Genomic DNA, 12,394 nt, shown 5'->3' on the forward strand with positions numbered 1-12,394 from the left:
TGAGTACTGGAGAACAGACCCGAATATTTCCTCCTCTCTCCGTAAGCCAGAAGATGCCGTTCACTTCACTTATCTGTAACGTGCTCATTTACTGATAGGGGCCCAGTTACTGCTTCTGAAAATGAGAGCTTGACAGAGTCTATCTGAAGAAGCCATTTCCTGAGCGAGCCTGGAAGTCTCACTGCTTTGACGTTTGCCAAAAACCTGACAGAGCATTTTTAAAAAATTCCCCACATTCGTCTCCCAGGGCTAAAAAGAGAAAGACATCATCACAACCATGGGCAATAAGCCTGCAACCACTCCGACCTCTTTGAGCTTCCATTTGTCTCTTGTTTGTGTCTTTTTCTTTTAAATAACCTTACTGGTTGTTCCTTCCTGATTACAAAAGTAATACATGGTCATTGTCACAACATGAAGATGTATGAAATAAAAATACCACTTTCCCGAACTCACTCTCTCCTCCTAAGGGAGCCAACGTTAATACCTTGGTATACATTCACTTTTACTTCTGCCTAGACTTATACAAACATATGCTCAAATAACATATGGAGGTGGTTTTTTTTGGATGTTCTGTTTTATTTTTCAAACAAAAATGGGATATTAAACATACTACTGTGCATTGTGTTTTAATCTTAAAAATGTGCCATAGGCATTTTCCAAGCACTTGCTTGATATTCTCTCTCCTCTCTCTCCCTCTCTTTGAATGTATAAACACACACACACATGTGCACACACACACACACGCACACACACACTCACATATATCTATATATGAAGGTACTTCGAAAAGTTCATGGAAAATGGAATTAAAAGCTGAGTTTAGGGGCCAGCTCTGTGGTGTAGAAGATTAAGCCTCCGCCTGCAGTCTCAGTATCTGATATGGATGGATGCCAGTTCAAGTCCCAGCTGTTCCATTTCTGATCCAGCTCCCTGCTAATGTGCCTGGGAAAACAGCAAAAAATGGCCCAAATACTTGGGCCCCTGCACCCACATGGGAGACCAGGAAGAAGCTCCTGGCTCCTGGTTTCTGTCTGGCCCAACCCCAGATGTTGCAGCCATTTGTGGAGTGAACCAGCAGATGGAAGATCTCTCTCTCTCTCTCTCTCTCTCTCTTTCTCTCTCTCTCTCTGCCTCTCCTTCTCTTTCTGTGTAATTGACTTTCAAATGATAAATACATTTTAAAAAATAAATAAAAGAGGCTGGTGCCGCAGCTCACTAGGCTAATCTTCCTTCTGTGGTGCCGGCACCCCGGGTTCTAGTCCCGGTCGGGGCACCAGATTCTGTCCCGGTTGCTCCTCTTCCAGTCCAGCTCTCTGCGATGGCCCGGGAAGGCAGTGGAGGATGGCCCAAGTCCTGCACCTGCATGGGAGACCAAGAGGAAGCACCTGGTTCCTGGCTTCGGATCTGTGCAGCGTGCCGGCCATAGCGGCCATTTCAGGGGTAAACCAACAGAAGGAAGACCTTTCTCTCTCTCTCTCTCTCCCTCTCACTGTCTAACTCTGCCTGTCAAAAAAAAAAAAAAAAAAAAAAAAAAAAAGAGAGAGAGAGAGAGAGAGAAATGAGTTTATTTCAGTGCACTAAAACCTGAAATCCTTGCATAGTTTTTTCATAATATGTATTTTCCACGAACATTTTCTTTTTTTTTTCCCACGAACATTTTCAAAGTTTATTTTATTTATTTGAAAGAAATAGAGAGATCTTCCAACTACTGAGTCACTCCCTCAGAGGCTCCAACAGCCAGGACTGGAACAGGCCAAGGTTAACAGCCCAAAAATCCATCTGAGTCTCCCTTGTGGGTGGCAGGGACCCAAGCACTCAAGCCATCATCTGCAGCATCTCAGATGTAGTAGCAAGAAGCTGGATAGCAAAGGTGGGATTTGATCCCAGGCACTTGGATATGGGATGCAGACATCCTAAGCTGTGGCTTACCTCACTGTACCACAAGCCTGCCCTCCCTGAACATTGTAAAGACTCCTCATATAGATCCACTACAACCTTTTATCTATTTAACTTTATCTCCTTATCTGAGAGGCAGAGAGAGAAACAGCTCTCGTCTGCTGTTCACTCCCCACATGCCCACAACAGCTGGGGCTGGGCCAGGCAAGTCAGGAGCCAGCTGCTCAATTCAGGGCTCCCACACGGGTGGCAGGAGACTCAACTGCTTGAGTCATCATGGCTGCCTCCCAGGGCCTCTATTAGTAGGAAGCTGGAGTCAAGAGCCACAGCCTGGTATCAAACCCAGGTAACATGGGACGCGGGTGTCTTACATGCTGCCTTACCTGCCAGGTTAAACCTGCACCCCACTGCATCCTTTTTAATGGCTGCAAGCTAGTCCATGAGACAGATGTGCCAAAACATTCCACCACTGCTTCACTGTTCCTAATCCACGGACATTGAGGGTGGATCCAAGTGCACGTATGTGCTTGGTGTGCTTTAAGTGGAGTTTCTGAGTCGAATAAAACATTTTCAAATGTTTACAATTTTAATATTCAAACAATTAATTTTAGTCATTCAGACTTTCTGTGCCCTTCATGATGCAAAATATTGATATAAACCTTTTACCATGTTTTGCACATTCTCTTTTTAAAAGCACACACATCAGATCAAAAAAACACCCTCGTGTAGTTATAAATAAATAAATGCTTAAGTTATGGCTATAATGGCCAGCGCTAAATCATTGTGCAAATGCTTATGCATTGGTTTATGAATGTAGTAATTCATTGTGGAAAACCCGCCCCCTCAGCCACGTGGCAGCCCTGGGGTTGCAGCTCTCACATCCTATGGCTCCCTCCCACTGTGTGACTGTGTAGAGATCAGGACCTACGTATTTTCTATTTGTCAATAGTTAACCTTAAAAAGTATGTGGCAGGGGAGACAAGCAAACTGTAACAGATGACAAATTGATGGCCATTTTGGGCTTCTAATATCCACAAATTATTTGTAGCACAATGAATAATTCTTCCATATTTCTAGAGACTGCGTTACATTAAAGATAAAACCAATAACCAATATGTTGCTATTACTACACACACCTTTCAAAAACACACTCTTCAAACATTTTTCAACAGAAGCATCGGTTGAATCCCACTTCATATTTCTTCTCTACTTCAGATGCAAGACTCTAATTACAAACTTAAAAAAAAAAAAAACCAGCTTTAAAGAAATACATTAACCAAAGAAGCGCCTTAAAACTGAAACCCCGACTCCTCTGATATTCTAAAGACCTGAGCAGCAATGGAGATTGTTAAGACACAGCAGGTTTGATACAGAAGTTATGTGACATGCAATTAATCTCCATTCATACGCTGCTCCACTTGTCAGCAAACAAAGGTGCTACTTTAGAAGGAGATCTGAAGACTTCAATTAAAAACAGTCAGCTAACAAGAAAATAATCTAAGCTAAAGGAAGGTGGCAGGTGTAGAAATGAGTTGTTTACGCAAGTGTCAGTTTTGAACAATAAAGCACTGCGCATCAAAAATGGAGTAGATTTCACTGCAAGCCTCTGAAAATAAAAAGGGATTTTCCACTGAAGAACCACCTACCGATCTTGTACAGTAGGATCCCTCCATCTCCCAATAAACATAAAATCACCTCAGATCTCTACCTGCAAAGGCAGAATTCAGGTTCTTGCCACCGGCCCTTTTTTACTGGAAGCCAAAGACAATGCCAGCCTTCCTTCCCAAGTCTAACAGGGCACCCACTGCACAGGCAGAGGCTGCCTTGCTTTTTCTCAGACACCCAGATAACACTCTCTTAGCCTGCAAGTTGTTTTCCACTCCTACAGCTTAGATTGAGTCAGGTCATAAGTAAAGTGGATTTTGGAAACCTCACCTCAAAAAGAAATACTTAGCTGACAGTTTTTATATAGAGGCGATCCAGAATGGAAACAGTGCCACAAACACAGACCAAAAGGACTTGCCAAATATCTGATTAGGAGGCATTTATACCAAGATAACAAGGTAATGGAGATATAAAACCAATTAAATTGAGAGAAACTGAAAAAAAAAATGCAGCTTGCCAAAAATATGACCTACCCAAAGCAGGCCATCTGTTAAATATGTGTCCCAAACGTCACTTAGTTGCCAAAAGGCTTCATTCTGGACAGCTTCCTCCTGGGACCCTCCTATACCTGCAGATTCCAGGCCTCTGCCTCCCTAAAAGGTCGGTTACAGAGAAGAAGTAAAAAGGACTTTGCAGATGAGACTTTGCAGATGTGAACGCTCAGGTGAGTGTGATGAGCAGGCGAGACTGCTCGTTAGGGAAGCCTCTTTCTGAGTGTTGGTGAGTATGAGAGGAAGAGAGGAGAGAGAAGGGGGGAGGGGGGAGAGAGGGAGGGGGAGAGGAGGGAGGGAGGAGGAGGGAGGGGGAGAGGGAGAGAGAGAGGGAGGGGGGAGGGAGAGAGGGAGGGAGGGGAGAGGGAGGGGGAGAAGGAGAAAGAGAGGGAGAGAAAGAGAGAAGAGGGAGGGAGAGAGAGAGAGAGACAGATCAAGACCCACCGGTTCACTCCCCAAATGAGTGCCACCCCTAGGAGCCAGGAACTCGATCCAAGCCTCCCATGTGGATGGCAGGGAACCCAACTACTTGAGTCATCCTCTCTGCCGCCTCCCAGAGTGTGCATTAGCAGGAAGCTGGAATCCGGAGCAGAGCCAGGACTCAAACCCAGGCACTCCGACAGGGGATAGGGCATCCCAAGGACAGGCCAAACAGCTGCCCGCAGCCTTAACTCCTCGAAGGGCTGCTTGCACGCTACAGATTGAAGGGGAATACATCGCGATGGAGGAGATGGAAGGCCGAGGGTGCGCCTCCTGGGTTGGATATGGACATCCCCGGGAGGGTGTAGGCTGGGAAAGGCGGCAGGGGCGGAGGCTGGGGCTTCCACACCGACAAAAACTCACAGGCCTGGGCCGGAGGACCCAGGAGCCCCCACAGCCCCCTGGAGGCCCTCCAAGCAGCCAGGTGCGTGTCTGTGAAAGGTGATAAGTTCAGGGCTGAGGAGGAAGAACCCTGCCGGTGGCGGCAGCCCTGAGAGAGGGACAGGCCGCAGATCACCAAGAACCTGGCCGGACGGAGTTCAGACGCCAGGGAGGTTAAGCGGAGGAGCCCAGGTGTGGGACACAAGGAGCCAGAGACCCCCGAGTGGAGGAGGCCCGCCGGGCCGGGGTAGGGGACCTGGAAGCCTGCGGGTTCTCCACGGCGGTGCGCGGTGCAGCTGAACCGAACGCCGGGCCTCGGGCGGGCCTCGTGCCTCCTTTCCTGCTTTCAGCCCAGCGAGACTTCCCAGAGGGGTCAGGGCGTTCGTTACCTTCCAGGAGCCAACGGATCTCCTCCGGGAGGGCGACGGCCTGCATTTGCCGGGCGGGAGAGGGGGCGTGGGCCCTGCTCGGAAGGCAGCCGGCGGGCGGGCGGGCGGGCGGGCGCGGGCTGCGCGCCTCAGGCACCTGCGCCTCCGTGGCCGCCGCAGGGCGGGGTCAGCGGGGCGCGCTCAGGAAGTGGCGCGCGGTCGCCCGGGGGGCACCGGGGCTGCCTTGCGCGGCGCGCGTGGCGCCCACGCCCGGCCCAGTGCAAAGGTTGCGGAGCCGTCGCTTTCGCCCAGCGCCCAGGAGCCGCGGCTCTGAGGGGCTCCATCCTAATCGCTGCACCGGGGGTGCCTGAAACGGGGCGCGGGGAGCTGAGCTTAGCATCGTACCCCGCAGCTGCCGGCTCGGTTCCCGCGCCCAAGCTCAGCGTGACTGCAGGGCGGGCGATCGCTCAGGGGAGACACCGGGTTGAGAGCGGCTCTCAATCCGGCCCCTACCTCCTGTAAACAGTGTGAGGGAGAATGGGGCAGCCACAGCCTTGGACACGGGAGCCCAGGTGTCCCTCCCTGTCCTCGCAGGACAGGAAGGAGTGGCCTGGGGGGTGGAGGTGGGCAGGAGGCCAGGGAGAGGGAACAGAGCGCGCCCCTCTGAGAGCTGATGGAGGGAGGAGACTGTGGGGGAAGGCTCAGCGCCCCGGTTGGGGTCAGTGCGGCGGGCGGGGACCGTCCGTTGGCTCTCACCGCTGTGATTTTTATAGTGAGCTCAACGTAGTGGCTTTTTTTTTTTTTTTTAGCACAATAGACCAACTGCCATGAAAAGGTGGAAGGTGGCCAGGGAAGGGAGGTGAATATAAGAAAGTGATGGAGGTGTCAGTGGGTGTAGTTTTTAAAATACACAACTGTTTTTCTTTTTAATGTTTATTTTCATCTACTTGAAAGGCAGAGTGACAGAAAATCAGAGATTTTCTCACCCATTGGTTCAATGCCCAGATGGACACACAGCTGGGGCTGGGCCAGGACAAAGCCAGGAGCTCCATCCAGGTCATCCACATGGGTGCAGGGACCAAGTACTTGGACCATCTTCCACTGCCTTCCCAGGGGCATTAGCAGCAAGTTGGATCAGAAAATGTAGCTGGGAATCAAATTGGTGCTCCAGTATGGGATGCCCGCGTCCCGCGCAGTGGCTTGACCTGCTGTCCTGTGACAACACTGGATGTTTCTAAGGAGAGAGGTGTGGGTGGTCTTTGAGATGAGCTCAAAGGCCACGCCAGATTTAAAGGGGCAGGAGGAACTTCTCAGGTGAGAAAACCAGAACCAGCAAAGATGGAAAAGCCCCCACTGCTGGAGGAACAGCGTGGGGCCCTCTCTCAGGGAATGATGAAAGGAAACTGGTTGTGGGGATAAAAGGAGCTTGAAAGTCAGAGTGGGAGATTTTTGAACTCAATTGGGAGACGCCGCCGACAACCTCTGAGTGACCTAAGCAGAGCTCCTATGTGGCATGCGGCCTCACACATCTCTTTACCGCTACTGTTTTTCCTTCTTTACCAAAAGTTTTTTTTAAATGTTTTAAATTTCTTGGAAAGGCAGAGTTACAGAGAGAAAGGGAAAGACAGAGAGAGATCTTCTATCTTCTCGTTGATTTCCCAGATGGCCACAACAGCTGGGGCTGGGCCAGGTCGAAGCCTGGAGCCTGGAACTCCATCTGGGGCTCCCACATGGGTGGCAGGGGCCCAAGGACTTGGGCTTTGTTCCACTGATTTCCCAGGCATGTCAGCAGGAAGCAGAGGAACACATGCAGCAGCTGGGATTCGCTCATATGGGATGCCAACATCACAGGCGGCAGCTTAACTCATGGTGCCATACACTAGCCCCGAAAACGACGCTTCTGTTCTCCGAGACCACCTATAGAACATGTAGGAAGGATTTGGAATGCTAAGAGGGGGCACATGGGAGACAGAGGACATGGTTTTTAACAGCAGTTTCAGCAGAAATGATGATGGGCTCAAGCTGGGAGAAAGGGCAGGAGTAGCACCAAGAAAGTGTCCTGAAGACAGGTGGTAGCAATGCCCGCCTCCTGGCACAGCCTCAGGGTGAGGACTTGGTTCTTTAAAGAATACAGTGGTGCTTTCTTAATATTTATTTATTTGAAACAGAGTTACAGAGAAAGAGAGTGAGAGAGACAGAGGTCTTCCATCCGCTGGTTCACTCCCCAAATGGCCAGACTGAAACCAGGAGCCTGGAGCTTCTTCCAGGTCTCCCACATGGGATAGCAGGGGCCCAATCTTCCATTGCTTTCCCAGGCCATTAGCAGGGGGCTGGATTGGAAGTGGAGCAGCTAGGACATGAACAGGCATCGCAGGCAGTGGTCTTACCTGCTACGCCACAGCGCCGGGCCCAATGCAGTGATTTTGATCATGTCCTGCATCTGGAAGCAATGGTGCCTTGTTGTCAAGATCACATGACCCACCTACCAGTTGCAGCAAATCGGGATGAAGGGACAGGGGCTAGCATGAGTCTCAGGGGACTCTGGTTCTGCTCATCCTCCTTGCTGTGGGGGAAAGTCGAACAATGAGCAGGCTGCCCCTTCCGGGCTCAGTGGAGCAAGTACTATGTACCCCTTGGGCAACATTGCCAACACCATCACCCCACTATAAAATTGTCATTGCTCTGGAATCATTTTTGAAGTACTAGGATGCACGTTAAAGAGCAATGAAGTGGTGGACATTGCGGTGCAGTGGGTAGAGCTCCACCTGGGTCACCTGCAGCCTACACTGGAGGGCCTGAGTTTAAGTCTTAGCTCCGCCCCAAATTCTAGCTTCCTCTTAACACACCTAGGATACAGCAGATGATGGCTCAACTACGTGGGTCCCTGTGACTGACATGGGAGACCTGAATGGAGTTCCTGGCTCTTCTGGCTACTGGTCCAGTCCCAGCTGTTGCTGGCATTTGGGGGAGTGAACCAGTAGATAGAGGACCAATTCTCTCTCTCCCTTTTTTTTTTTTTTTTTTTTTTTGCCTTTCAAATATATAAAGAGTAACAGAAAACCAAGGGAGAATATCTGGGGACTCTGTGTTACAGCCGCAGTTGTTTTTGCAAATCTAAAGCTGATATAAAAAAAAAAAAAAAAAAAAAAAAAAAAAAAAAAAAAACCAACAGCAAGGGAAACAGTGACCCCCATATGTCGCTTCAAGCTTTGCCTCGGTTTTCTTCTCGGTGATGGGAGAAATTTCCCCAGCCTCCCCTTCTTCTTCCAGGATATTGTGTCACAGGCTAGGAGCTAATGAGTTGTTTGAGAAAGAGCAGTACTCACAGGCCTCTCTGCCTGCTATGGCGTACTTACACCACGGGGAACAGCTGATACTTGCGGGTTGGGTATTCTGCATCTTTCCCTCCCCCTGCCCCCCGGCCCTCGAAGCTCTGCGTTGGAGAGAGACAGAGGCAGAGCAGGGTGCAGAGGTAGGCAGTATGCGTAGTGACTGGCAGATTCCAATACGGTATTGTCATGTTGCATCAAGGTTCCTCGTTGCAGACAGAAACCTGCCTCCTCACATGAGCACAGCCCCTCCTTAATCATCTGAGGACCCTGGTGCAGCCGTCAGCTTCACCCCTAATGACATTCTGTTAAATGGACAAATTCCTTTGAAGCCTTGTCCTTCTTTGAAATCCAATTTCGCAGGAAGCCAAATCTGATTGGGGGTAGCCATGGAAACCACACCGAGGAGTCTTGGAGGAGGTGGAGAGAGGCAAGGCAAAACGTGATAGCCAAGAGTCCTTTACTGCTCTGTCGGAAATATCAAAGCGATCTGGAGAGGTTGGCAGCAGATGAGCCCCTGCCCAGCTTCTGTTCTGTGGGGCTGGGCACCATGTGGCTGTCATGGAGGAATGCAGCCAGCTGTCCCTGCGCACAGGCAGGCGGAGCAGCAGGACATACAAATCCCAGGTCTGCCTGCCTCCCTCTTCTTCCCCTCCTCCCAGCCCCACTTCCTGCAAGATCTCAGCAACCCCTTTGGGGCTGCTCACCCCTTAAAGGCAAACAACAAAAGAACGACAAGGTTAAAATACAAGGCCCTCACAGATAAGAGGTCCTTGGGAGCAGAGGCCATGAAATTAATCTGAAATTCCTTGTAATTAGATAAGATAAGGATATCTGAAGAGATGCAGGGAAGCCAGGCATGGAGTTGGGCAGCACAGGCTGCAGGAAATGGGCCGCCTTGTCCACTGGGGCCGGTCACACACTCTCAGCAGACAGAAGATACAGAAAACAGGCCGGCCTCCTGGCTGCTTGCAGCTGCTGTCCACGCGTTCTCATGCCAGGTGGGCTCTTGTTAAACATGCCCCCCTGGGGTGTCCAGAGGGCCCAATCAGGAAGAAGCAAAAGCACCTGGCACCCAGAGTGGCATAGGGTGGGGACAGTTGCAAGCAAAGCGGGGGCCAGCGGGCACTGCTCCGTTCTGGCTGGATCGGGTCTGGCGAGGAGATGCGGAGGGCAGGCTCTGAGACTGTGTTCCGGGCTGGTTATTGATCCCTCGATGTTGGGTCACGACACGTGGCGGAGCTGACGCCTGCCCTGTGGATGTGTGGCCTCTGCTTCTTGGTCCCAACCCCATCAACTGGGTTTATTGACTCTTTTATTGACAAGGCTGGAGCCTAATGAGGATGAGGGCTGCACACTTCATTAAGGGATGTGGAAGGAGAGATGATGCTTCCTGTCGATGCCAAGAACCAGGCTCACTGCTGTTTTGCAAGGCCCCAGAAGCCAGGCCTCCTGTCACCCAGGGGCAGAGGACATGGAGAAGATGCTAAGTTGGGTGCATCCCATCAGTGGCCTTGAAGTGCAGGGTTTCTGCTGCTTGCCGGAAGCCTTGCTCTTGCTAATTAACTGACCCTTTGACTTAGGAGGGTCCTGTTATGCTCACTCTCACACCAAGCATTTCCGATGGTCTCCCCTTCCAGCTCACACTCCTAGACCCTCTGTCCTAACACACAACAAAGTAAGCAGATGCTCAGCTCAAATCAGAGGACATTCCCATCACAGGTTCTCAGTGAGGCACAAGCTCAGAACAGAGTGAGGGACTATTACAATTCAAAACAGGGGTGCAGTTTAACCCAGTGGTCAAAAATGGGTTAAGATGCTCAAGTCCCATATCGGGCCTGGATTTGGTCCCTGGCTCTGGCTTCTGACTCTGTCTTCCTGCTAACGTGCACTCTGGGAGACAGCCGTGATGGCTCAAGTGACTGCGTTCCTGCCACCCATGTGGGAGACCTGGACTGAGTTCCTAGCTCCTGGCTTCAGCCTCGGCCCAACCCGCCATTGCAGGCATTTAGGGAGTGACCCATTGGGTGGGCTCTCTCTCTTTCTCTCTCTCTCCCCCTCTCCCCCTCTCCCTCTCCCTCCCTCCCTCTCAAATACATAAAAATGTTAAATACAACAATGTTTTTAAAACTCAGTCTTCAAAGGGAGATCAAATTCAAGCTGAGGAGCAGATCAGCGTTCCACCCAGGGCCCCTCCACTCCAGCTCACAGGAGCTACACTGGCGCTAGAATTAGAATCCTGGTTCTAGCCGGCGCCGCGGCTCACTAGGCAAATCCTCCACCTTGCGGCGCCAGCACACCGGGTTCTAGTCCTGGTCGGGGTGCCGGATTCTGTCCCGGTTGCCCCTCTTCCAGGCCAGCTCTCTGCTGTGGCCAGGGAGTGCAGTGGAGGGTGGCCCAAGTCCTTGGGCCCTGCACCCCATGGGAGACCAGGATAAGTACCTGGCTCCTGCCATCAGATCAGCGCAGTGCGCCGGCTGCAGCGCGCTGGCCATGGCGGACATTGGAGGGTGAACCAATGGCAAAGGAAGACCTTTCTCTCTGAATCTCTCTCTCACTGTCCACTCTGCCTGTCAAAAAAAAAAAAAAAAAAAGGAATCCTGGTTCTCTGGTGCTGATCCAAAGCTCTTGCTGAACTTAACAATGGCGAGATGGGTAGTTACAGCCTTGGGGTCCCTGGGCTGCTCTGCGAAACAATCTCTACTGGTCCTCTTCCATCTAAATAGTGACATTTCTTTGTTGTTTACTTTTTCTTTCTCGCACTCCCTCTCTTATGCTCCCCGATTCCTATTACTTTTGTTTCTTTACCTATCCCTTAGACCACATCAGACAGCCTTTGGGCACTGCCTGGCAGAGGCCATGATGACCCAAGAGGTTGCTGACTCTGATGTTCTCTGTCTTTAATCGCTTCTGTTGGGAATCTGCAGGGGGCTGGGGATGGCAGGAGCATGTCAGCTGTGGCCAGATGAGGCCGTACAGGCTCCGAGTGTGACACAGGGCCAATCCATGTGCTTAATCTACATGAGAGACAGATGGGGCTGAGGCCAATTTTATAGACTAGATATCTGCAGACATGATAACTTTGGGAAACTGTATGGAAGCAGTAAGTAACCATCCCTTTGGGTGGGAGAGATGAAAGAAATTGAAGGAAACTAATAGAAGGACAGCAATTCTCTAAAGTTCAGCTGAGTTTCTTTGCTTTCCTTTCATCTGCTCTTTCAAAAAGTAAAAAAGTGAAAGCTCCCTAAACCATTTTTAAATTTTTTAGTTAATTAATTAATTAATTTGAGAGAGAGAGCAAGAGCTCCCATTTGCTGGTTCACTCCCCAGATACCTGCAACAGTGAGGACTGGGTCAGGGCGAAGCCAGGAGCAAGGAATTCAATTCAGGTCTCTCCCAGGGCTGGAAGGACTCAATCACTGGGACTGACACTGCTGCCTCCCAGGGTCTGCATGAGCAGGAAGGGAATTAGGAGATGGAGCCAGAAATTGAATCCAAATGCTCCAGTGTGGGATGCCAGCATCCTAACTAGCAACTTGACCACTAGGTCAAATGCATACCCCTGAGTGTTTGGAAGGCAGAGTTAAAGAGAAAGACACACACACACACACACACACACACATAATCTTCCATCCACTGGTTCACTCCCCAAATGGCTGCAATGGCCAGGGATGGGCCAGGCCGGAGCCAGGAGCTTTTTCCAGGTCTCCCACATGCATGCAGGGGCCCAAGCACTTGGGCTATCTTCTGCTGCTTTCCCAGGCACATTAGCAGGGAGCTGGAT

At 50.6% G+C, this 12,394-nt stretch overlaps 1 protein-coding gene across 3 annotated transcripts in view; it reads right to left on the reverse strand.

The window, feature by feature from the left end:
* Positions 1 to 5,453, reverse strand: part of SKAP1 (src kinase associated phosphoprotein 1) — a 302,961-nt gene extending 297,508 nt beyond the window's left edge. For all 3 annotated transcript variants that reach the window (XM_008271352.4, XM_070060822.1, XM_051825599.2), the window contains exon 1: positions 5,303 to 5,453. In XM_008271352.4, the coding sequence (XP_008269574.1) occupies positions 5,303 to 5,348 (46 nt within the window). In that variant the 5' untranslated portion in view covers positions 5,349 to 5,453. The remainder of the gene's footprint in view (positions 1 to 5,302) is intronic.
* Between the last annotated feature and the right edge of the window lie 6,941 nt (positions 5,454 to 12,394).

The sequence above is a fragment of the Oryctolagus cuniculus genome, chromosome 17 (genome assembly GCF_964237555.1).
Source record: "Oryctolagus cuniculus chromosome 17, mOryCun1.1, whole genome shotgun sequence".
Classification (NCBI taxonomy): domain Eukaryota; kingdom Metazoa; phylum Chordata; class Mammalia; order Lagomorpha; family Leporidae; genus Oryctolagus; species Oryctolagus cuniculus.